We start from the raw sequence: 26841 nt of genomic DNA, 5'->3' as shown, positions 1-26841 counted from the left end.
AAAGGAAGAGAGGCTTATGCTGATAGGGGTGGGATGAGGCCTGTGTGGAGCATAAACGCCGGCAAGGACCAGTTGAGCCTAATGGCTTGTTTCTGTGCTGTATATTCTGTGTAATTCCATGTAAGGAAGAGGGAGGATAGAGAGAAGAGAAGCTTGCTTTAATAATTTGGATTTTGTCGAAAGAGAGGAGTTGTAGGAACAGGCTAGGAGTTACTCAGCCTGTGGTAAGAATTCCTTAAATGGAGTTAAGATAAAGATCAGTCATGATCTAATTGAATGGCAGTAACAGGCTCAAGAGGCTGAATGGCCTGGTCCTGTTCCCACGGTGTGAAGGAGCTGAATTCAAACATTGAGTAACCAGATGAGGATTTCCCTGGGAAAGTTACCGCATATACTGATGTTAATTCAACTTCCTGATGGTATTTACTGGGAGTGGATTAAATTTATGGGTGCAGTTGGTAATAGGATCATGCCACCCATCGTGGCAGTGGATGCTGCTGGATGAAACCTGGCAGAGTGAGTGGCAAAATTCCTGAGAAGCCAGCAATCCCCTTTTAAAAGAGAACATTACTGTACCGACCATAGGGAATACAGGCCTTGCATCTGTGCAGAACAATGGAACAGACAATGTCCCACACCCTTCAGTATTGCCAGCACTGGCCATAAAAACCTCGCCCGCCCATCGCCAGATTATTTGTTGCAAAGTCTGGTCTCTCAATACACTGTATTCTGACTCTAATATTCTATTTCCTTCAGGCCCTGCTGAAGATGCTGCCTCTGCTGGAGTTTGGTTCACAGACAGCTGTCCCTTGCCCACATTTGTGCCAAGACAGTGAGTGTCAGCTAGCTATTTAACCACAGAAGGCATCACAGGCAAGCTATTTTTGTTCTCACCCCTGAACTTTCCAGCAGGAATTACTGGATAACGATCAGAAACGCTGGGTAATTTCCTCCTCTCTACTCCAGAGGAGACAATTTGAGCACCCCCACTGAGATTAGCAAACTCAGCAGAGACCAGGGATTGAATCCTGGGCTTTGTGATATATATGGTTCATTACTCTTTATCTACTGAGTCAGCCAGGGAGCTAGGTTTAACTAATCTTAGCAGAATTTTCAATACACATCATACTGTGTGATATACCCTTGAGGTTAGAAATACATGTGGTTCACTGGCACGCGTAGGATGCAATGTCACTTTACGGATGGGCTTCAATGTTGGACATACCTGGAGGGGCCTGGTTCTGCAGTGGTCCAAGTAGCTGTTTGATTTTATCAGAGAACTCTGGCTGTTTGACTAACTCCTCGATGGGCCTTTGATTGCTCTGAATGTACAGAGAGAGAATAGGTTAATCCACAGATCCAATCAGTAAGCAAATCATCTCTATTTAACCTCCCTCCGAGATTACACATTTCACACGGCACCTTATGTCAAAACATCTGTTTCACAAAATAAGTTACTTTCGACATATAGTAAACCCAGCAGCCACTCTGCACCAACAATCTTCCACAAACAGCGATTTGAATGACTGACTGGATTGAGGGGGAATGCTGGTCAGGACACCAACTATTTCCCAAATAACACTATGGAATCCAACATCAACCCGAAATCTGGATCACTGACAATGCAGCTCAGTACAACACTGGAGTGTCAACTGAGAGATGGTGAATTGCTGGAGTAGGACTTCAACCCACATCCCATGATCCAGAGACAAGAATGTTATCAACTGAGCCAAGCAGACACTTGATCAGAATCATTCTGAAGAGTCCCACCTGAAGCATTAACCCATCGTCCTTTCAAACGATTACCAAGTCAAAAATTTCAATAAAGGATCGACATGAGTTCCAAGCTCACATCTAATAAATCCCATCCACCAATCAAACAAAACTAGCATTTTATATAATCAAGTAAAATAAAGTTGACGATTTTCCCTACTTACCATGATGGAGGTGAGCAACTCCTGGACATTGATGCTGGGGTTGGCATTTGACCCAGGCTGCTGGGTCTTCACTACACCCATACTGCCCATCAGGTTGGCCAGCACTGGAGGTAGCTTGGAGCTTCCTGAACCGTCTGGGGACTGAGAGGCAGCGACCGCCTGCAATGGCTCCTCGTATGAGGGATCCTCTATGCCATTCTCCTGGGGAGAAAACAAACACAAATTTAAGGAAAGGTTCACAGAAACACAAATTTTCTCCTGCCAAGAATTTATTTCTTCTTACAACCCCACCCCATCATTGTCTGAAGGTGTGAACTCTTGCTGGGGTACAGTTCCATGATGTCAATTGCCCTACAGTACCTCACCCAAGTGTGTATTCTTTGTATTAGCCTCCTATTTGACCATTGGGGTGGAGGTGAGAAAGAGTACACAGGTGTACCAAGACGAAGCTTCCTCTTCCCTTTTGGGACACAGAGGCTGATTTTATATAGTGCTCCAGACACTAGTGGCTCTGAGGTCAGCATAACTCAGTAGGCAGAGATGGAACATGGTTTGTATGGCTCATTTTCTTTAGGCTTTTAAATGAAAATGTGTAGATGAGACTGAAACAAACAATATTTTAATATGTTAACAATAACCACCTGAAAAGGGTGGTGGCAGCAGATTCAGTAGTAACTTTCAAAAGGGAACCGTATAAATACTGGAAAAGGAGAAATTTGCAGGGTTATAGGGAAAGAGCAGGGAATGGGACAAATTGGATAGCTCCTTAAAAGAGCTGGCACTGTCACGATGGGCTGAATGGCCCCCTTCTGTGCTGTATGATTTAACTTAAGATGATAAACACAGGGCTTGAAAAAGGAGCAGCAGGATTCACGTTTCATACCGATTAGAGATTTTTAAAAAAATCCACAGGATGGCGGACGAGACTCCAAAAAACACTGATTTGTCATCGCAGCGGGTAACCTACACACTATGAACAGATTGTATAAAAACAAATTCTGTCTGCATACTATGTTACACAAGAAAAGTCCAGAGATGAAGGGACTTACATCATCCAGTGGAATGATCTTGGGTGGAATAGTTTCGTAGGATTCTGGGTCTGGCTCGTGGGGACTCTCCGGAACACTGAGAATTCAAACACAAGTAGAATGTCAGTAATAAACAGCACAGATACATTAGGTTATTTAATACATAGAAAACTTAATAGCTTCATCAGCATCATGCTTAAATGTGTCGGAATAGCCCAACTTCAAGAATCAACTCATTTTAGTTCTGTAAAAGATGACAAGCTAATTAACTAATAAGGACTATTTGTTTATAAGTTCTGATCAGGATTGAATGTGCAGGTACTGCCATTTGCTCGACAGACTACATATTTCTGACGGACAAGGTGACATTTACACCTGCACACTTTACTTTAAGCACATCAGGTGTTTGTTGTAGGCACAGTATTGAATGTGTAGTTGCTACAAGTTTCCTTCCCTCTTCATCTACATCACAGGAGATTTACCAGAATGGTACCAGGGACGAGGGACTTCAGTTATGTGGAGAGACTTTGGAGCAGAGAAGGTTAAGTGGAGATTTAATAGGTGTTCAAAATTATGAAGGGTTTTGATAGAATAATAAGGAGAAACTGTTTCCACTGGCAGGAGGGTCGGTAACCAGAGCACACAGATTTAAGGTAATTGGCAAAAGAACCAGAGGGGAGGTGAAGACATTTCTTTTTAACACAGCAAGTTATGATCTGAAATTCACTGCCCGAAAAGATGGTGGAAGCAGATTCAATGGTAACTTTCAAAAAGGAATTTGATATATATTTGAAAAGGAAATTTTGCAGGGCTATGGAGAAAGAGTAGGGGAGTGGAACTCTTTCAAACAGCCAGCACAGGCCAAATGGCCTCCTTCTGTGCTGTATGATTCTATGATCTGAGCAGGTGTTCAAACTGGCACAACCTGCTTCTACTTGATATCAAAATAGTCTAACAAGGGGTCTTCTTAAGCACAACATTTAGTGTGAGATCCAGTCACATTTCAATATAAACAGTACTATTAAAGCTCATCACCCAACTGAATAAGCAGGAACTATGTACACTTGGGAACCTATTCTCTTCCCTCCCCCCCAATTTTTGCTCCCCCATTCTTGAAGGTGCTGACTCATGCTGGGCTCAAGGTACTTCACCTAATTGGCCCTTCGTGCACAAGCTTGGAAGGAGGGTCAACATGCTATTTGGCCACTGATGGAGGAACAGCACAGCAGAGTCAGATCTCCTCAGGTCCAAACTTCCTCCCACCTAAACAGAACGGATTTTGGAGTTATGCTTTTACACAACACTTGTGACTTCTCTTCATTTACTTCCCAGCACTGTACGCTTCAATTTCCCATCAGTCAAGAAGTTTCGAGGAGTGGGGAAGGAGGAAGAGTTACAAAGCAAGAACATACCAGTCTTTGGAGAGGAAGATTTCCTGCAGAATCCCTTTCTCTCGCTCCTCCTGAATGTATTTCTCCTGACTGCTACTCCCCCGCTCCGCTAGCTGAGGACCTAAATCAATTAAAATCGGGCACGTCCAAGGGATCTTCTCCTCCATCGTGTCATGACTCAGCCTGCGGGCCGTCTCAAACGCTTGCCGATCCATCATCATTTCTCGCTTGGCAGCTTCACCAAAGTCTTTGATCTTGTTCACGTTGACTGTAAAAGAGCCAGTTTAGGACATGAATACAAAACCATCCATCACAGTGACCTGACCAAAACAGGGCCTGCCAGAAAAGTGCCTATTAAACTGGACCAACTACAGATCAAGCAGATAAATGTTTAACCTCTCAAATGGGAAAAGCAAAGAGCAAATTGAAATTCAGATTCAAATTCAGGCTAGAAAGAGCAAATGGACAAGAGCGAGGCAAGTTCAAGACTGATGTGATATAAAGGAAGCACTTCTTCACTCAGTGATTCAAAATTTGGAAAGTCTTCTGGGTGGGGTAACAAAGTCAGAAATTCAAGTAATTGAAGAGTCAGTTGCTGCGATGGAGACTGGGGGAGGGATTGGAGCTTTCTATGGAAAAATGAGCCAGATGGGCAAAGTGGTCTCTCCTATCTCTCATCTGTACATAGTTTTGTAATCTTTATGAATGGGGGTGAAGGGAAAGAGGAGAAGGTCAAAGGAAGATTAACCATACCAAATAATAGTGTAAGGAGTTTAAAAGAAGAGGGCTCGAGTGTCAATCCAGATCCTCAAACCTCAAAGCCCACAGACAGTGGAAAACTAGTTTCAAAACAGCAAAGTAAACCAGGGTGGGGGTGCTAATGCCCCCACTACAGAATGTGCTCTTAGACAGATTATTACAGTAACAGAAGAGAAATTTTACATTGCACCTAATCACTGCCATGCTTAAGCTGGGAGTGATCGACTGACAGATACAAGCATCACTATTTTAAAGGAAAGGGGGTCCCTTTAGTTGAAGCCCATGTCTCACCCCTCTCAGTTTCATCCAGTTCGAAGTAGAAATACTCTCGCAGCTTGGACTCCTCACGCCACGACACGGTCTTCCTCTTCTTGCCTTTTTTAGTCAGTTTCAGTGCTTCTGGTGCTACCTCAGGGGTAGCAGGCTCAGCTACTGTAGCATCCTCTTCGACAGCTGTGGGTTAAAGGAAAACACACCAACGTTACCCAGAGTGGAATCAGACATCTACACGTTTATGGTAATTATTAAATAGCAGTTGCAGGCTGGGAAGGCAAAAGAAGAATGCGTCTTGGAATGTAGGCACAGCAAAAATGACACTTCTACATGTCGGAAGATAGAGCAATATAACTAAGTCAGCTTTCCCTATGCCATGCTCTCAGATAGGCTCTCGTGCAGACGGGTGGAGTGAGAGTCTCGGAAGAAAATGAACAGATAGCTTGAGGTTCCACTGTTCCTAATTAAACTGCTAATGCACAAGAATGCTGTTGACAGTCACACCTCACATCTGAAACCATGCTCAAAACTAGAGTCATAAACAAGACAGTCACTAATAAATTCAATAAAGAATTCAGGAGAAACTTCTTTACCCAGACAGTGGTGAGAATGTGGAACTCACTACTACATGGATTAGTTGAGGCAAATAGCAAATATGTATTTAAGGGGAAGCTCGATAAACACGAGGGAGAAAGGAATAGAAGGATATGTTGATAGGGTTAGATGAAGTAGGGTGGGAGGAGGCTCGTGTGGAGCATAAACACCGGCATAGACCTGTTGGGCCAAAAAGGCTGGTTTCTGTGCTGTAAATTCTATGTAATATCTCTGTGGTGAAGATGTCCTTATGAGGTTAACAGACACACTGAAAATGAGATCCACTCCTCCTGCTGTCACTGGATGGCAGTGACGATAACGATATGAAGGGGTAAACGTCACAGGAGCCCATTCCTGCAAAATGCAGCTATGCATCAAAAGGCAGAACAGGTCACAGATCAGACCTGAAGTACTACATAGTTCACTAACAGGACCAACGACATCCAAAATCACTTGGCTAAAATGTTTCAAACAATAATCAACTGCTGGTACTGGACTTACTCGTCTCCATGGGCTCGGGCACCTCTTCCAGTGGCACAGGTGTACCAGGTCTCTCCTCTTCCATGGGTTCAGCAACAGCAACTTCTGGAGAAGCAGGCTTGGCACTGTTCTGTTCAGGGCTGGTTTTTGGATCGAATGGATTGGACTGAGGGAGAGGGGAATGTTAAAAAGAAAAACCTGAGGGTCAGAGACAAGGTTTCAGAGCGTATCGGAATAGCATTCACATCAATTGATAACACAAGTGATCCAACTACACCACAGAGCTGAGGTAGGTATGATAAACTGGATTCTTTTACCCTCAGTCTGGTTCAGCAAACAGAGTCAAATACACCTTCAGAGTTCAACAGAATTTATTATCCGCGGGGCTTACTTTGGTGCACAGGCAGTGACTCCCACCAGAGTCTGTCGAGTCCAGCAATGATGTGGAGATGCCGGTGATGGACTGGGGTTGACAATTGTAAACAATTTTACAACACCAAGTTATAGTCCAACAATTTTATTTGAAATTCACAAGCTTTCGGAGGCTTCCTCAGGTGAATGTTGTGGAAATGAAATCCTCGAACCCTTCGCATTTATAAATCCAGCAAAGCAAGCGAAGTTACATACAGAAGTTCACAGTTATACATTTACAGCAAGAGTATGAATGTGATTGACAAGGGTCAACACCAATCATAAGCGGGGCATGGGTAGGCCATGCTTAGGTTACGTGATGGCAGGCCAATCACAAGTAGTCTATGCGCCTGATCACGCCGCAATTACTACAGCAGAGGGGAAGCTTCCTTATCTCTAGCTTGGAATGTTCCTCCTGCATTCTTATCTCATAGCTTGGAATGCTCTCGGCCTTGTCCAGCATAGTACCGTTACTGATTAACCCGCTCCATAGAGACACCCCCACCAGACCTCTAATCTTATCAAGTCTCCTCCACTGATGAGACAATGCAGGCCTTACAGTAAAAAGCTGAGCATGCAGACAGATGGCCTAAAAGAGGCCCACTGTCCTAACTACTAGCTAACAGGCTACTAATTAACCCTCGCCTAACCGCATTGCTACTTCTGCTACTTTGCCACGTAGGAATTCTACTATTTTACTGGAAACTGACCACGTAGGCATTTTCATTAGAGGGGGCACCATGTAGGCATTCTCAGGTAATGCATATTCACACCTGAATGCCCATATCAACACACAATTCCCGTTGGGGATGCAATCATTCAATCAACATCTTTCTGCCAACACTATTTTGGTGCACTCACTGGATATTTCCGGTCACTACTTTAAAAGCCCCCAGGTTAGAACATCATTTTTAAAAGGAGAACAGAAAAAGGCCATTAAGTCCAACAAGCCCATCATTTCTTGACTAGTCAACCTCACCTACACACCACATATCCCTCGACTCCAAGAACTCAGCCAAATGCCTCTCAACACCCAATTAAATTGTGCTCCTGGTAACATATTCTCTAACTTTTAACCTTTGAGTAGCAATTACTGCACCTGACTTCTCTTACTTCATTTGTGCGCTGTGGTGCACTAATCCTTCACCAGTGAATAAGCTGTCTCATATATCTGTTCAAGTTTACTTTCACAATCTTAAACTACATCAGCTCAAAGTCCCCTCTTTTCTAAAAGAGAACAAGTGTAACTTTCTTAACAATTATGATTGTAGAGTTATTTATTAAAATAGTCAATTTCAGTAATAGAACTTTTAAAAATAACCCCTTTCAAAAAAGATTTAGAATTCCTTTAAAAAAAATTAGATAAACATCCCCCATTCCACCGACCCCAGTCAAAAACATTATTCCTGAAAGCCCTACCAAGAGCTCTTTTACTGATCACTTGTGCAGCCTCAAGGACAACCGTACTTCATTAGTTCAAAAGTAGACAGAGCCCACACTCCTGTCACTTATTACCTTGATACTGGTTGGCGACGTGATCTTCTTCTTCTTCTTGATTTTTAGCCCGTGTACTGGAGCAGAGTTGAGTGCCTCCAGAAAGTCAGTGCTTTCAATAGCTGCAGAAACAAGAGTGAAATGTAAGGATTCAGCTGAACCACCAATAGCAGCATGCACAGATTGTAAAGTTGTTCATTCCTGGCCAAGGTGGAACTGGAGTGCAGGACAGCCAACTCTCACCACACACTTCTGGGCAAATGCAGCATCGTGGTTTTTCATGTGTTCCTTGATTTTTGCACACGCACATACAAAGGCCGTGGGCATCAATAGCGTGGGCTCAGACAAAACACACCGAAATAAAGTAGCAGGTGCCATGTGCAATAGGAAGAGTAGGCCATTCAGCCCGATGAGCCTGTTCTGCTTGTAATGGAACACTGCCCTTCAGGTATGTGCCATCCAAGCCACACACACACACACACAAACAAGAAAGGCCCCAGGGCCAGTCTCTTGTCTGTGCTGAGTTAGCTATTCCCAACTGGGGCTTCTAGAGCATCAGCTCCTCATCCCCAACATACTGAGGTGGGAGGCAGGGGTGGTGGTGGAGGAGGAGGTGGGAACAAGAGAAGTTAACCAAAGCTCTCATTGCTAATCACTATCCAGCAACTCGTACTGGACATTATGCGCACATGTGGATGCTAAGGGACGGTAGGATTGCGTGGAATCCTGCTGATATGTCGTCTGACCTGAAACATGACTCAGGCAAGTTACTAGGGCGCACTCAGTGCTCACAGAATTGTGTCCTCAACAAGCAGCCCACACGTGTTCAGAAAATAAAAATCGCAGGTGCTGAATTCCAATCTGGTCTTACTCACGCTGGGGAGGAATGATTTTCACTTTGATTTCCTTGGTAGTGTTGAGAGTCATATTTAGCGGTTTGTACTTCTTCTCCACTTGTGGTGCAGCGCTACTCGTTAGAGAAGTGCTAGGAAACAAAAAAAAAAGACACTGATTATCGGTCATGGGGGGAGTTCTAGGTTACTAGTAAAACAAGCAGATCAACAGTCTGGGGACAGCAAGGAATGAAAACTACAGCTACAAGATCAACTACAAGATGTAGTGTAGCCGTGGCTCAGTGAGTAGCACTCTCGCCTTGGAGTCAGAAGGTTGTAGGTTCAGGCCTCACTCCAGAGACGTGAGCACATAATCTAGGCTGACACTTCGGTGCAGTACTGAGAGATCGCTGCGCTGATATGTTAAACCGAGGCCCAGTCTGCCTTCTCAGGTGGATGTAAAAGATCCTATAGCACTATTCTGAAGAGCAGGGGAGTTCTCCCCGGTGTCCTGGCCAACAGTTATCCCTCAATCAACATTACAGATTATCTGATTGCTGTTTGTGGGAACATGCTTGGCACAAATTGGCTGCTGTGTTTCCTACATTACAACACTGAATACACTTCAAAAGTACATCATTGGCTGTAACATACTCTGGAGCATCCTGAGGTTGTGAAAGGCGCTGTATAAATACAAGTTCTTCCCATCTTTCTAACTTAGGGCGGCTGGATGAAGACTAGGGATTTCCCTACGAGGAACAAGGAGTATGGTAAAGTGGTTTCCTTACACACCTAAAGCCAGAGCAGCATTGGAAGCTGCACTGCAGGTCAGCCAACAAAAAAAACTTCACTGGATAAATTCAGGATTAGTAATAAATGAAGTAAGTGAAATCTGATCAATGATTAGGATTAGGAACACACTGCCTCCACAGCTGTTGCCGTTTGTAGTAATCAGAACTTAAGGCAATTGGAGAAACAATGAAAAAATATTGAGATGTAAGGAAAAAGGACTAGAAAATGGATTAGGATTGATAGCTCTCGTGGGGAGTAGGTACTGGCACAATGGGCTGAATGGCCTCCATTCTGTCATTATGATAAACGCATACAAACATACAAAATTGACGGACAGAAAAAAAAATCTACTGATCCATCCAGCCTGTCCCAGTATTAAGCCAGTATTCACATGAGCACTAGAACAGTCACACTCAAGCATCAGTTGTTGCTGCATCTTTTACTCGCATGCACATACAACTCCCTGAACAGTATTTTATTGCATACCAAGGTTACTGTGCTATACCCCACCACACTGCTGCCTCTAGTGATACGAGATGATACCATTCATTACATAGGGATCTTACCTCGGTCTCTTCAGAGGCGCTGGCTTGATGTTGTACTTGTCAGAAATTATCGGAGCAGGGGTAGTCTTTTTTGGCGGAACGGGAACTGGCATTTCCATCTCCAGGCCTACAAAGAGTCAGGAAGAACGTAGCATCACATTATGGTGAACAGAAGTGGGATGTGTTACCAGTTGACAGCAGTAACCCTCTGTAAAACAGGCCAACTCACAAAAGGCTGGCCTCTGCAATACATCAGAATACTTCCCATTTGCACAGGTAGGTGATGGCTTCTCACTGCTCACTAAGCCCACAATCATCAAAAGATTCCAGTATCTCAGGACACATTAAAGATTAAGCACATTAAAGTTCTGACATAAACTATTTTTAAAACATGTATCATGCCAAATGTAAATAAGTACAATGCCTGGCATGGGACTGAGTCAGAGAGAGTAAATAATCAAGCAACAGTGGTAAGAGGGAAAGAAGGATTCTCAAAGAAGTAGAAAATCCATATCTGCAACAAGTTTCTCCAGGCTAGGACAGTGATACTGTTTTACTGGAGGTTCATGCATTATAAACACCATCACTGTGATACCCACCTGTTGACCTGAACTTGGCATGACTGGGTGCTGTTGTACGTAATGATTTGGGCTTCTCTCGTTTTTTCTCCAGCGTTTCCTCCTGCTTCATTTCCACTCTGAGGTCCGATTTGGGCTCTGGGACTCGTTCAGAGACTGGCGCTCGAATCTTGCCTTCCTCCTTCTTTTCATCTTTCCGCCTCTTCTTCTCTGGCTGTTTATCTTCAGATTTTAAAAAAAGCCAAAAAATTGGTCTATCAAGCTATTTACTTACAAAGGTTATAGGATTTACCATTAGACTGAATATAAACATTTCCAGTGCCCAAATCAACCTTCCTTTTAGTCACGAAGCAAATGACCCATAGTAATTTACACCAGTTACTGCGTGTGCAAAAGTAGCAGTTTTGCCTTTCTGAACATAAACTTACTCGTGCATATTAGCATGTGAAACCTAAACACCTCCCACAAAAGAGGGGATGTAACAGGCAGCTGTCAAATGTCTCCATCTTTCATTTACCAGTGACCATCACAAGCTACTTTATAGGCAAATCTCAGAAGTTACACATTCTCCATTACATATATTGGTACAAATATATATATTTAATCTGGTAAAAACAGTACATGTAGCATCTTTTTAGCATTTGTCATACTAAGTGTCACACTCAAATTTACCATGCTTAAAAAGTAAAAACATGGCAACATTTGGACTGCACCAAAAACTCCAGGAACAGAAAATGCCAGAGGCAGAATGTCTGCAGCCTCTTAATCGACCCACCCATCACACTTAAGCCAAACGTTGATGTGCAGCCTGAATATTGAACGTTTAAATATTACGTTAATATAAACTGAAAGTTTATGTAACAGCAATTAGACTGTGCCTTAGAGACAGAATGATACATGTGTATTGCGAGGTGTAACACTCTTGTCCTTGGAAAGGAGTGTATGAGCACAGAGCTGTGGAGTCCCCAATGTCACAGCTGGTAGGAGTACTGCCCAGTGTGGGAACTAGCTACGGAGATTACATAGAATGTACAGCACAGAAACAGACCTGTGCCAGTATTAATGCTCCACACGAGCCTCCTCCCACTCCTCTTTAACTAACTTTACTAGCATCAATTAGTTCCCTCGTGTTTATCCAGCTCCCCCTTAAATTCATCTAAACAATTTGCCTCAACTATTCCACGTGGTAGCGGGTCCCACATTCTAACCACTCTCTAGGTGAAGTCTCTCCTGAACTCCCTATTGGATTTATTAGTGACTATCTTCTATTTATGACCCCTAGTTTTGGCCTCCCCCACAAGTGGAAACAGCTTCTCTGCATCTACCCTATCAAATCCTTACAGAATTTTAAAGACCTCTATCGGGTCACCCCTCGGTCTTCTCCTTATTAGAGAAAACAGCCTCAACCTGTTCAGCCTTTCTGGATAGTTATAACCTCTCAGCTCTGGTATCATCCTTGTAAATCTTTTATGCACCTTCTCCAGTGCCTCTATATCCAGATTCGACCCCTGGGCTGTGCAGGGTTAATTTTATCAGCTGGAACAATTTTGGAGTTTTACACCATTGGCTTCACTGCTGCTAGGCCTAGGAAGTGCATTTTATTATTTCATGTAAAAAATCTTGCTCCCAATAATCATCCAGTGACCACCAATGTGGGGACATTTGATGAAGCAAAGACTGGCTGCGATACCGCTATAGTAAAACAGGGTTTCAAGGCACTGGAAGGTAGCTTGAATCCTCAGGACTGTACCCTGAAACAATGCAATGCCTTTAGGGGTTTGGGTGATAATTTTTTTTTTGGATTCTGAACAGTGAAGATAGTTTGACTACTGATAAAAGCATTAGTAACATCCATTTCATCACGGAAGACATGTTATATCAGGTATTTGAATTCTGGCAACCAATACAGATCAAACACCATTTTAAATATAAACACAAATAATCGAACAGTACCTAGCATGCCAGGACCTGAACTCTGGGAACGAATTACAGTCATCCAGTGGTTGACCAAAACTTGTGCCAAATTCCTGATCTCTGAAACAAAATCATAAGAAATTAGAGCTATTCAGCACATGTAAACTACACCAATACACTCAGGAGGCACTGTAGCCCCACCCATGTTCAAGGGGCACTGAGACCCCTCGGGTGTACTACAGAAAATTGCAGCTGGGCAACAGCTGTTTCAGGACACGCAATGCTGACTTGACACTATTTACACCTAAATGGCACAGGCAGCTAATAGCAATTCCGCTACAAATGCAACACTTTGGAAAAAAAAAGTTGTGTTTCAAAAGTAAATGGTTGGGTCACTAAAAACTAAGCTGGAGAATGGAAAATTAGTCAGGGTTCCACTTCCATCCACTATGTATCAACCCCTTTGGAAAGTGCAGGTATAGATGTTAGGTGAGGGCAGAATCAGGCTTGCCTGAGATGCCCAGTCCATTGACACTTACTAACTTTGGGAAGTGGGGGGGGGGGGGGGGGGGAAAGAGGGGGAAGAAACTTATTAAAATCAGAATCGGAAGTATACAAATGAAAACTATTTTGAATCAAAAAACAGACAAGGAATTGGGCAGCAAAAGACAAATTGAAATTACTTAAGGCAGCAGCTCAAAATACAAGAAAACCATGTTATTTCTTCAAACGGTGGTATAAAGAACTCTCTGAAACCTATGTGTGCCCTCGTTATACACCCAACAGCTACGAGAAGGTGGGATTATTGGCGGTCTAGAGCAATGCAGTTCTTTAAACTTGATACAAGTAGCATGAATTACATCTTACCTTCGTCATCAAAGCTCTTGCTTATCTGTTTCACTAGCTTGGCTGTGTTATTCTGGAATTGAAAGAGGCCCAGGTTAAAACAGACGAACTTGCCAGTCAGATTTAATATTAACTCTGCTCTCTGGAACCCCCTCTTCCCCCAAATACCTATGTAAAGGTGCACTATTCCTACACTCTTCCCTCCCTCACCCCAAGAAAAAAACTCAGCCACAGTTGCCACTACAGATGGCTATTCAGTGACTGGAAAGTGCAAGCATGAATATCAAGTGAGGACAAAATCTAGCGCAGCTGTGATGTCCTCCATGACCAAAACAGTCTGCTAGGTGTACACAAGACGACCACACAAAGGAGATTGGTGGAACCCTAGCAAGAGTGACAACCTTTAGCAGAGAGAAAATATATTGTTGGGTAGGATGGGGAAGACAGGAAATAAAAATCATTGCACACTTCAACAAAATATTTTACAACAGGGTGTCAATTAGATACATAGTGAATGAAATAATATTCAGCATACAAGTTTTTGGATACCAGTAGATACCCCAGCTTATTAAAAGCAAAAAAATATATATAATGTAGCAAGCACTAGTGAAGTGCAGCAAAAGCATGAAATCATGGCTCTCATGACGCAAAATGGTGTCATAACATCAAGTGCGGAATAGGAACAAGCCATTTGTCCCATCAAGCCTACCCCATCCAATATACCATGTGAAATTTGTATTACTTCTTCCTTAAACCTTCTCAGGAAAACCAACAAACACAAGAAGCCATAACGGAAGTTCCTCCAGATGTTACTATGCTTTGATTAGCCTTAGTGCTCCATGAAATATTTATGCATCTATGTTAAATTTATCTTTACAACCTTCTATTCTATTCCTAGCCAGATAATAATCTAAATCCAAGAGTTGAGAGTGTAGTGCCAACTACTTTTGGTTGAAATTCACTCCACATGCTCAGCGGTGGGGAAAAAAAATGTCCATGAATCTCATGCTTCAGGCTAGAGTATTTTTCATGTCTCTAGTCCACAGTTTAGTGTCTAATTTAGAAATGTTGCAAAGGACACAAATCTTAATCTAATGTTCACCACACCAAGGACTTAGTCACTGAAGGCAAGTACTATCCATACAGTTGTCTCACCCTTGGCAATAGACACTGGTTCATTTGTTCAGCGTTTTACTTACTTGTTTTAGATGGTCCACAGTAAGTGGCAACAGCTGCAGTGCCAGCAGAATCTGTTGTAACAATGGCCCGTTGTTTGTAGTTTTGGAATAGGTCAGCCAGTTATTCAGCAGTTTATAACCGCCAATGCCAATGAACCTTCAAGAAGGAAATAAATACATATGGCACCAAGCTCTAACAATTCACACATTGCAAGTTATTCATACATCCATGACACATTACGTTGCACAGACTACAATTCACAGATTGCCAACTGAAATGGAAAGTAGTGGCAATACATAGCAAGTCAGTGAGCAACTGAGAAAAATAGGTTTGCATTTTAGGTGGTACCTTTCAAGATAGGTTATAATGAAAAAGGTCCATTTAATTTCATCTTTTTAGAGCAGAACCTGTCATTTTCTAATTAGGGTTTAACAACCATTTGAACTGGACAATGGCACTACATTTAAAGTTTCATCCAAATCACAGGTCTTCCAATGATATAGTACTCTCAGTAATGCATCGGAAGTGTCGACCAAGACTACACACTTAAATGCCGGGGTAGTTCCTGAACCCACAACCTGATTGAGATGACCTGGCTATGCATTTTCAATCTTAATATTTTCATTTAAAAAAAACCTATTCCTAACAAAGTTTTATGCAGGAAAGAACTGCGATACCCCAACAGGTCAATACCGTAACCCATTTTAACCCTTACTACTCATTTGTACGAGAGCTACTGACAGCTTGCCCTATACAGGGATTTTCATAGCAACTTGTGTCCCAACTATGCTGACAGTCCATTAGCTCACAGGCAGCAAGCATGGTTATTTTTACGAAATATCAGCAACCTACATACACCTAGAGGCAACATAGACCAGCTCCCTTCCAGGCTCCATCTATTCAAATCTCAGTGCAGTCACTAGGATTTCAGAAGCAAAAGGCTGGGTGCATTAACTGGGAAGTCAGCAAACAGAACTCTGGAACCAAACTTGGGGGTTCCGCCTAAAGTAAGCCGAATGGATTTGGCACAGAACCGAAACCCAGAACAAATCCTGTGAATTTCGACTCTTATCACATAAAGTGCAATTTGCTGCCCAAGTACCACAATTCTGAATAAAATGGTGAAAATGCAGGTTCCTAAAAGGGCTGAGTGATAACTTCCACAATAAACCAATGGGCCTAATTTTGAGCCATACAGCACCACTGTAAAGTACTAATGGAGGGGAAAGTAATCAGAGCTGTTAAGGTTGGGGGTCAATTGAAAATTTCAAAACTGAGATTGATAGATTTTTATTAAAGGTATTAAGGGTTATGGAATCAAGGCAGGTAGATGGAGTTAAGATACAGATCAGCCAATGATCTAATTGAATGGCGCAACAGGCTCGAGAGGCTGAATGGCCTACTCCCATACCTGTATCACAAAAAGCAAATGGGCACAATATTTAGAGTGCCGCTCTTGGTACACACTAAATAAGCCGAGTGACAAACATAACACTGACTCAGTTAATGACGGTAAGTTAGAAACTATTGGCCTTACTGATTCAGGATCTCCTCCGACCTGGTCTGTAGCAGGATGTTCAAATACATACACCTGCTTACTAGCTTTTTTGAATCCTTCATCAACCTGAAAATAAAAGCAGTGAAGGGAATTAGTAACACCCTTTAGACTGGAAGTTGAGGTCATGTGTCCAGATACACTCTGAATAAGCATTGGTCAAATGAGAAAGTTTGTTTAAGAGATGGACAGACTGGAAAAGTTCACTGTAAAACACAACTCAAACATAATGCACATCTTTGGTACAGTCAAACATAGCAGCTAGACTGCTAGAGAATCAATGTAGACACACGGGCAATTTTTACCTAACCTGCCCATCGGGAAACTGACGGGATCGGGTGCAACGCTGGATTTACACCGCACCTGATTTTACTCTCCATTGAAGTCAATGAGTAATATTTGGCGTAGTGTAAAACCAGTGTCCCACCTGACCCTGTGGGATTCCCGCTTGGTGAGTTAGGTTAAAATTACATCTATGATTTTTTTTAATAGGACTGAACAATGCAGTTCAAGAAAATTGTAATAGGGAATACCAGTTGGGTACAGCTCTTGTCATTTCATTGACTTCCAGGATAGAAAGAACATTTCAAACGGGGGGGTGGGGTGGTAAGGGTTTAGATCGGATTGGATTTCATTTTACAGGAAAAATAAACCGAAGCACCCTATATAAAACTTTTAATAAAGGCAAAGCTAGCTACAATTCCTGCTCTATACATTTGTGTCATAGCCAGGGTGGTAGTTTAGGCACAATTAGCGTCAGGTTAAGGAAAATTCCAAAAAGTCAGCTAGGGCCCCTGCTCTTGGCTACTACCCAGCCAGAATCACTGGATAGTACCCAGTGTTGCGTGTTGGGTACATACAAAAACAGCTGCAACAGCCATGGTCACAAATAGCCTGTGGACACTCACCAGGATGGCTGCTTGAGAACAGTACCCAAGCCCACAAGTCAGCACTTTCAGGGGAAAAATAGTAGAAAGTCTCAAAGGGTGGACCTCGACATTCCCCTGCCCAACTTCAGCAAGGTGCTCCATGTGCAGAAACACTCAACACCATTAATGAAATTATAAAAGCTGGAAGGGTAATGGCCTTTCATGGAAAAAGTACAGAGTGGGTAAGGCACCTAACACATTACCACACAAAATGCTGAATGTGGCATGTTCCACAGCTTAATGAATGAGTGAACATTTGCTTGATTAATACATCATGCACTGCAAACCCTACTGCACATGTGGCTCAATTCAGAAACTTAACTGAACTTCCAAAGAGGGTGGGGAAGATACGTGTAGTTTGTGTGTGTGCAATTGCATGGAACAGAGTGATGGATTACCTGTAAATTCTAACGACACCATCGCCACTTTTAATTTCCCCATCTTTACCAAGGAGGCAGTCCAACCCTATTAGGAGTTCTTTTGGATCTACAGGCCCCGAACCCATTGTATCAATTACCTTAAAACAAAAAAAATAGAAAAGATGTCAGTTTTTTTTTGGTTCCCCCTCCGGCCAAATATGCGATTATAGAGCAATATTTGACTATAGCCTATATTTAAAATTAGATTTAATAAATGAGTTACAGCGCAGTGATCTATCTTTCTGCATTGTTGACTTGTAGCCATTTAAATTGGCAAGGGGAAGAATGGAATTTCCTTAGCTGGTCTTACATGACACATTCATCCATTCCCCCAAATGTTATAAAGTCACCAAACTAGTTCCGAAAATGCAACAAATATACTTTGTTGATAAATTGATTGATACCATTTGCCCTTATAAAATGCACAAAAAAGGTCACTAACACTCAAAATTCCTGTCCAGGTAACCTGCTCTTCCTACATGCCCAGTGTAAAATGAATACTTTCTTGCATTTGTCCAGGATAGGTATAGGCCATAAAATTTTGCATTATAAAGATTTTGTCTACTGCTTAAAGTAGACTTGTCCACAAATTTCAAATTCCAGAGTTCAAGTGTTACCTAGTAGTTTAATTGGGTTACTGGGCTTAAACTAAGGTGGATACAATAAATCAGGGCCCTCACAGCTGAAACTGATGTCAGAAAAGCATGCAAAGACAAGGGGAACACAATCCTTCTATAACTGTGCTCTGGCTGACATTTGCAGTATCATCTTACTGCCATGTATTCTGCACTAAATATTGCCTTATATAAGGCAACTTTTTTTCTGGTCTTATACTCACTTTTATTAGGCTATTTCAGTTAAACTGCTCACATGCAACTATTTATAGCATATTGGAGGCATAGCATCCAAGTAACTATTACTTATTAAGTAACTCCTCTATCCTCCCCCCTCAAAGGTACAACACTCCATTCAAGAACAAATTCTTGTATGGCATGTTGAACAGTAACTTCCAAGATTTGGGTTTGGACATACTGTGCCACAACCCATCAAGTCAAACTATTTTAATTCTGCATGTTCAGGCCAAGATTCCATTCAGAAGCTACTAGCTTTCACTCAATTATGGCTGCCTGGTGTCTACCTAGGTATCAGTTTTAAAATTTTAAAAAGTAGGCAGATAGGGTACATAAAACAATTATAACTGATGTCACTAAAGAACTTTCCTGCAAAAAAGTTATATAAATCATCTCTCTGGCTAGTTTGAGGACAGTAGCAGTTGGAACTAAACAAATGTCACAGTAGTAAAGAACTGTGAAGGTATTTTGCATCAGAAGGCACTCATATGTTGCCACTATGTAACAGTGTTAGATGGTTTCAAGCATGATTCATGTAACATTGCTTACAATTAATGCAGTTTGCAGCATGAGTGAAGTGCTCTTGGATTAGAAGGCAGTTTTAATATTTAAAATACACAAGCCTTTTTCTGTGTTGTTAGAATTTCAGCAAATGGTGCATTTTTACATCAGTGAAATAGAATTTTACAACACTGGCCCCACTGTTTTGCTCAGGGACATTTTTAGCTATTTCAAAACTGTAAAATTGTAGCAGTGCTGATAGAGCCTGCACTGTAATATATGCATGTATGTATGAAGGAGCTTACTAGGCAGCTGGAGCATTGTGATCAAAGTACTTTTGCTTAGCTTATTTTTAATGATTTGAGGAAAAGGAGCAAGCTTAGAAAGTGACATGGGCCTGCCTTACAAACATGTAGGGCACCCTATTCGCTGTCCACCCAAGGAAACCTCACCTTGGTGAATCAGAGGAACAGCTAGCACTACTGTACACTAGTTGTAGAAACTGCCACAATGAGGGCCATTTAATCTACAGGCAGTGTTGATGAGGCTAGTTACTGTAAAGTGAACTGAAATTTAGGTTTATGCTTCTATTTGCATGGAACAGAAAATTCAGTCTATGCCAGGCAGAGGGCAAGACCCATTCAAATTCAGTAGCTGTCACTGAGGAAGATAGTCAGAAGTTTTAAAGTGCTCCTGTAATCACTCAATGGTATGTTGTGCAACAAAGTGGGTGGAGCACAGTTTAAATAAATGGTTGAGTGTAGGTATTAGTCATCTTGCTAAATGAAAAGCAATATGAAAGGCTACTGAGGGAAATGTAGTCAGGTGCCATGGCCTGATGCCACCCTGTGCCACAGCACCAGTCTGGTTCCAGGCTCAGGCTCTGCAGGTGTTCTGTAATCTGGCTCCCTGCAGACCGAGTTGCAGATCTTGGTGACTCCTCTCCCCCAGCAGGCCAGGCACAGAGCGAGAACAGATAGCAAGGGAATGGGAATAGGTGAAGGTGCCCAATTCAGCATCCACTACCAGCTGAGTATACAGGAGTCAGTTGTGCAGATTTCCAGCCACATGCTCAGCCAAAGTCCATGGTCTGGGAGACTATAAAAAGGGGAAGGGGAAAAGATACAATTAAAAATTGAAAAGTTTTTGATTTATCATATCCACTGACGGGACACTGGTGCTCAACTTTGTTAAGTGTTGGTTTGGATGAATAGTTATATACCAATATAGACACATGGTAGAGATTGTTAAAAAATCAGCTCATGGCATGAAATAAATGCTTTATGAATTATTGAAGCAGTTCATAAGGCACCTTCTGTTCTCCATGGCACTGCATTGCTAACTTTGCAAGCTAAACTGCACTAAAACAGTTTAGAGCAACAACTGTAAGTGTCCAGCACAAACACCCATACTATACTACAAATTGCATTGCTTCCAAGGAAAAGCTCTGCTTTTGCTTACAAAGATCTCAAATACCCAACCAGTAATTTAAATGTTTTAAATTACATGGCAGTTTGCTTTTTCAGAACATGCAGTAAGTTTATAAAGTGCTCAGGGAGTCAAACAGAACACCTGATCATTTTATAAAATCATCCTAGGCCAGTGACGCATAAACCCTCCTCCCCAAAGGGGCCAGGCACAATGGCTTCAGTGTTCTGGAGTCATTTGGGAACCCAACCACTCATGCTGACATGCCAGTGCAAAGTAGCAGCATAACTATCCTTCGATTATGCCCACACAAAGGGGCAGAGGACAAAGTCATTCAAGACCTGAAGCTTATGCCACCTTTGCATTCACAATGGGAAACCATAACACAAATTGGGCATACAAAATAGATTTTAATGCTGTGTTCCAAATGCAATATCCTGCAAAAAAATGTGGTCTTCAGTAAAAATATTAAGCACATAGGAAAATCTGAAGCCATCACTATTGGAGTTGACAATATTGCAACATGAGTCCTCTCTCCATATAGATGGGCTCTAGACATTTGTCCCACTGGCCTCAGTGTAAACACCTTTGGGAGCTCAAAAACTTCATTTTTAGCAACACCTTAACTGCTACACCACCTATAGATCCACATTAATTGGTTTCAAAATAACTAACGGCCAATGTTTTCTATTTCCATGTGCCTGTCAATTTAAAAAAAAATGCACTTGCCTTTCAGTAGAAATGAACATTTAGCCTTGATGCCTGTGATATTGTCAAACACTGCTCCATAACAGCTGCTTGTGCAGCTTCCTGAATTTATTTTGACCAGTTAAGTAACTTCTAAGTTATACTGCTCTATCTACAAGAATCAGAGCAATCATTCTAACAAAGATAACTTACTGGGAATAAGATGAATTTCAAACTGAGTCACCATTGAGGCAAGTGTGTAAGGGAGGGGGCAAGCTTATTGATATGCTTGCATAACTGGAAATTGCAACATGCATGACACTGTTGGTAACTGCAGATTTATTTGCACAAATGTTGCTTGTTTAGAGTATACATACCAGTAACCCCAATGAATTGTGGTGATGTTAGGCACATGATGGTACTAGTAGGCCAGTATTAATTGATCCAAGCACTCTGGAGCTGTTAGTTAGGAGTTTGACAAACTACAGGTTGATTTGTAGGCCTCATTAATGTTGCCATTAATTTTCACAGTAACAGATTGATACCTTGGTGTTTGGAAAAGGGGCAAGAGCATCAATAAACTTGCCCGCCCTCCGTGCACCCCTCCCCCAAATCCCAAGAGTGAACGTCTCCTAAACTTCAGACACAAAATTCAAATTGGACACGTCAGTAAAAAAGGGCCAGAAATAACCTGCAGAGTGCAGGCTCATTTTGGGCACTCCTGGCACAGTAAGCAGGTCTAGGAATACTGTGCTGCATTATATAGCTCAAGAGTGAATTAACCATTTTCAGCAACTAATTCTAAAACTTTTACATATTACTTTTAACCCTTGAAAGTAGTTCAGTAACAAATCCATTTTAAATTGTCACGAACAGGTCAAAGTTACTACATTGCAGAATTTGATTCCCAAATTATACTTCTGAATTCATTGACTTATCCCATTAGTTGCACTAATCCACAAATGTACAGAAGGCTAAGGAATGGTTCTGTTGTGTGTTATGAAAGACAAGCATCAGTACTGAAGGGGTTAAGCTTCATCTACAGTTATTTGATTAAAGACAAATTGAAATGCATTATAATATGGAAACCTATAGCAAATCTTTCAGGGAATGGAGGGTAAACTGCAGCATGCTGCTAAATCTTAACTGGCAGAACAGCTAAATACAGAAACAGGTTAATTATCCCAAGTTAAAACAAAAAACTGAAATGGTTAAACAAGATTTTTGCAACAATTGTGCAATTAATTTACATGACTATTACAAGCCTACATCTATAAAACCCATTCTTCCCCCCACCCCCACTAGAAAGCAGAAGAACTTGCCCAAAGTATTAATTGCCTAAAGCTTCCAATGATAGCCAGGCAGCAGTTTTTTCTTTGAAGAAAATAAACTGCATTTAGAAAGCAAACAAAAAGGTGCAAGGCCTTATAGCCTGCCTCAGCAATAAAGCCACAAGCTTTACAAGGCAAATTACATGAGTAACCTGCACAAAGTACAAAACCCAAGTAGAGAGAAAGCCCCCAGTTAAGTCCATCACTGCTCCCATTGTAGCCTGGCATTTACATTACCCCAAAAGCTGGCCAGTACCTGCAGTAACCTGCTCAGCCAGTCACAGGCAGTAACACTTGCTTCAGCACACAGCAGATTGTTTGGATAGTGTTCCCATACAGAAACTGGTACCAAACACAGGCACCATACCACTGCACTACTAAATACTTGAATTTAAAGTATTATTTGGAGCATCAAAAAAGGGCAATTAGGTTAGCTAGATACACTCCTCCCTCATGCTATTGCAGTTAGAGGGAGTGTTGGCAAATTGAATGCATCGATTATTTCAGACAAGATGGTGAGTTGCAGATTTTGAATGGCTATTCACAAGGGAGATACTGTTTAGTTGGGACAAATGCTTGTGCTCAAACAGCTACGTGGCTCACATGACACCTACCTTTGGCTTTATTATAGGATGTGTTTTAGTGCTCAAATTAGTGGATTCAATTATCCTAGTAGTACTAAACTCTGGCTCCTTAAGAGCACAACTTAAGACCATCATTCCTCCGAAATGACCATGTCACCCAAATGCAGAAACACTGATCAGGGACCAGTTTATGATTTCAATAGCACATTCATTGTGAAGGATCAAGCACTGGTTTCCTGTAACATACGGCACAGACAGATCAAGTATAGCAGCCAGTTGGCAGAGAGACTGACCTGTAAAAATGGCACTGTACCTGCTATGTGTACATTGCCAGTGTTGCAACAAGAAACCAGTTTATATATGGTTACATACATTGTTGCATCCCATACCCACCCAGTAAAATGCATTATAGTACATCAGTACAGTGGAATCCTACATGTATACAAAGGTCTAATTTAACATTTAGATTAACCCGAGAAATCTTCACTTAAATGCATTAAGTGCAAGTATCACTGAACATGTTACCACTGGGCCAGAAATAATGGGAACTAGGCAGAAGTTACTCAATTAAATATAGATGGCTGTATGTGCAGAGCTTAAGATGTCAGTAAGATACTTAGAGAAGTTGTTTTACCAAACTGCATGTTTAGTCTGAGAAGTTCTTACCTCCAAAACCGCAATAAATGCTAAATTCTTGACCTACCTCCCTTTATATAAAGCATTAGCACGACTGATTGCTACTCTACCCAGAGCTAATACCGGCTACGAATACCATCTTCGCATTAGAAATCAAAATGTGTTTACACTGCCCTTCCAACTGAATCTGCAGTACCCGTGACCGCTTTCAGAATCAGTGTGAAATTGGGAGGGGGAGGGGGAAGAGAAAGGAGCAGAGGGAATTTGTCCCACGGCCAAGGGACACTGACGTCATTCCTTAATACACTATGGGGGAAGAGAAAAAAAGGTCCGAGTTAAAAATTGAACTTAACCTCGATTAATCGTGTAGAGTTTACATTGCAAAAGGCAGGCAGTGCTGCGCGTACGTTGGCGGTGACCCGCAGGGCGCTCAACCCATTTCAGATCAATTTAAAGTATAACCGTCACATCAAAATAATTTGCAATTGCTATAAAAACTCAGCCGCTACTCAAGATGTTGAGAAAATCGCTGTGTTAATAAAATGTAAAATTTAGAAGTTTATCCGGATTTGAAATTCAAATATACTTCCTAAATTATTCGACCGCCATATGGAATGTGGCGACCAATGGATAATTTAGGCATGAAAATTGACCGTGAAACGGTGTATCCCACTGGAACAATGTCGACAAGCCTTTTTGCATGCATGTTTTGAATATTTCACTATGGATCTGCAGAATGGCAAACATTACACTCGTTCAAGACAGCAATGAAGTCGTGAAATGTAATTAACGTCAGAAAGGTTTGCTTACCAGTTTGCATGTGGCTGTCCCTGTGATGAGTTTTTAAAGTGCAGGATGTTTTAGCTTCACCTCCCCCTATTCATCAGCCCTATTTTGCTGGGAACTAAACAGTACAAAACCGTGCAGGCATGGCGCTTAAATCCTATATGAAAAGTTAATCGCTTTCCACTTTAAGATGCTCCCTGCAAAGAATTATGCACCTATTATGGAAGAGAGTGATCATTAAGTTATGGCCTGAAATCCATTTACCTACGGCCCAGTGGTAACATGGTTACAGGTACTTTTTCCATGACATTCATAAAATCAATTTGATTAAAATTACCCAAGAAGTTGATTGATACCCAACAAACCATAATACTTCCCCCCCCCCCATTGCGAATAAACCCTTTACATTCACAAATGGTTTCTTTTAGAAAAGATACCTCATCAAGGAGACTGTTGCCCACAAATCAGGTATCAATCAAGCCCTTAAAGCACAAATATAATGAACCGAGTAAACTGGGCATAACGTAAAAGATTCCTTGAAGATGGGGAGGAAAAAAAAAACAATTATTTTCCAACACATGTATTTTAAAAAAAAAACCCAGCATCTGATCTATTCCACATTTGGGTGGGGGAGGGGGGTAAGTGGGCGAGGGGCAGTTTCCATTGAGGGGGGGGGGGGGAATAAGAAACAGCTTTGCACCCCCCTCTCTCTCCTCGATAAAAAAAAATCCACTGGGAGTCCATTCTAAAAGTTGGCTGGAGAGAGAGAGGGAGGATGGGGGAGGGGGAGGGGGCTGGGTGCTGAAGGTTACGTCACCTCGGTGGAGTCAGCGCTGATGTCATCCAGCCTCGCTCTGGCTCTGTCCTTGTGGCGTTTCGAATGAAGGAGGAAAACATTTTTTTTTATATATACACAAGCGAGACGAGCAGCCGCCATCTTAAGCGCTAAAACCAAACAGACGACGAGCAGCCGCCGCCATCTTAAGAGCTAAAACCAAAGACGACCAACAGCCGCCATCTTAAAGAGCAAAAAAACCAAACCAAACAGCCTGCTGCAAATTCCCTGTTACCTGGAGAATTATTTCCAGCAATCTTTATTTACAGATTGCACGTCCTCCTTTTATTCGCTCATCACATTGTTTTTTTTTTAGTAATATAGTTTTCCCTTTTTCTGGTCTCACACACACACACCCAACAAAAAAAAAAGCTTTTATTACCACTTTTCTTAACTTATATACTTTTGTGTGTGTGAGCTCATGGTTTGCAATTCTACTTTTGCCCATCTTCGCTGGCTCATAAAAACAGTTTACCCTATTTAAAAAAAAAACCATCTATATATTTATAAAAGATAAATCACCCCCCCCCACTCCCCTCCAAGTAATTTTCCTTTTTTTTTGCCAAAAAGCGAAACTTACTATCAAACTCTCCTTCAGCGCCTCGAGCTTTTATGTGCAAACACAACACAATGTTGACAATTTTTTTGTTAAAGAGATTTTCATGACTTTTTTTTGGTAAGAATTCTTTTTTTTAAAAAAAGAGCTTATGGGTAAGTAGTTTAAAGTATAATTTTTTCTCTTTCCTGATTTTCTCCTTTTCGCAAGAATTGTAAAAAAAAAAAAAATTTTGGAAAAAATAAAAAAAATAATGAACAGAAATAAGTGTCCCAAGTTGATCAAAACCACATGAAAGGAATTTTGAGGTGCGGCTGTTTTTTTTATCCTCACACACACACAACACACACGAGAGAGTCAAGTCTTCCCCCCGTCGTCTTCACCAAAAAAAAAGACCTGGAGAAAAAGAATAGAAAAACAAGTTTAAGAAAACAAACACGACTTAAAAATAAATTTTTGTTGATTTTTTTTTTATAGATATAAACGTCAATGAAAATAAATTAAACTTTTTTTTTAAAAAATAAAATTTTTTTTTCAACCAGAAGCTCTAACCCTCCTCCTCACATACCTCAAACCAAACGCTGGAATGGCGCTGCTGCATGCGTCTGAGCTTTTATACTCAGGATGCGGACGTCACAGAGGGGGCGGGGCGGGCCGTTAGGATTTGAACCTGATTGGCTGCTTAGCAA

At 41.6% G+C, this 26841-nt stretch overlaps 1 protein-coding gene across 3 annotated transcripts in view; it reads right to left on the bottom strand.

Annotated features, from left to right (window-relative positions):
- ppp1r10 (protein phosphatase 1, regulatory subunit 10) overlaps window positions 1-26567 on the bottom strand; it is a 31592-nt gene extending 5025 nt beyond the window's left edge. Inside the window, exons 1-16 of one of the 3 annotated variants that reach the window (XM_067973999.1) lie at window positions 26177-26567; window positions 17937-18055; window positions 16592-16678; window positions 15075-15210; window positions 13897-13948; window positions 13069-13149; window positions 11137-11337; window positions 10559-10664; window positions 9243-9352; window positions 8389-8489; window positions 6484-6628; window positions 5407-5568; window positions 4378-4624; window positions 2987-3062; window positions 1938-2138; window positions 1226-1322 (exon numbers count right to left, since the gene is read on the bottom strand). In XM_067973999.1, the coding sequence (XP_067830100.1) occupies window positions 1226-1322; window positions 1938-2138; window positions 2987-3062; window positions 4378-4624; window positions 5407-5568; window positions 6484-6628; window positions 8389-8489; window positions 9243-9352; window positions 10559-10664; window positions 11137-11337; window positions 13069-13149; window positions 13897-13948; window positions 15075-15210; window positions 16592-16678; window positions 17937-18043 (1909 nt within the window). In that variant the 5' untranslated portion in view covers window positions 18044-18055; window positions 26177-26567. Of the gene's footprint in view, window positions 1-1225; window positions 1323-1937; window positions 2139-2986; window positions 3063-4377; window positions 4625-5406; window positions 5569-6483; window positions 6629-8388; window positions 8490-9242; window positions 9353-10558; window positions 10665-11136; window positions 11338-13068; window positions 13150-13896; window positions 13949-15074; window positions 15211-16591; window positions 16679-17936; window positions 18056-25198; window positions 25218-25831; window positions 26069-26176 lie in introns of those variants that run through there. The other 2 variants (XM_067974000.1, XM_067974001.1) reach the window with 2 other exon arrangements.
- Window positions 26568-26841: the final 274 nt, after the last annotated feature.

The sequence above is a fragment of the Heptranchias perlo genome, chromosome 39 (assembly GCF_035084215.1).
Source record: "Heptranchias perlo isolate sHepPer1 chromosome 39, sHepPer1.hap1, whole genome shotgun sequence".
Lineage (NCBI taxonomy): Eukaryota > Metazoa > Chordata > Chondrichthyes > Hexanchiformes > Hexanchidae > Heptranchias > Heptranchias perlo.
This window is presented reverse-complemented; position numbering and strand designations above follow the sequence as displayed.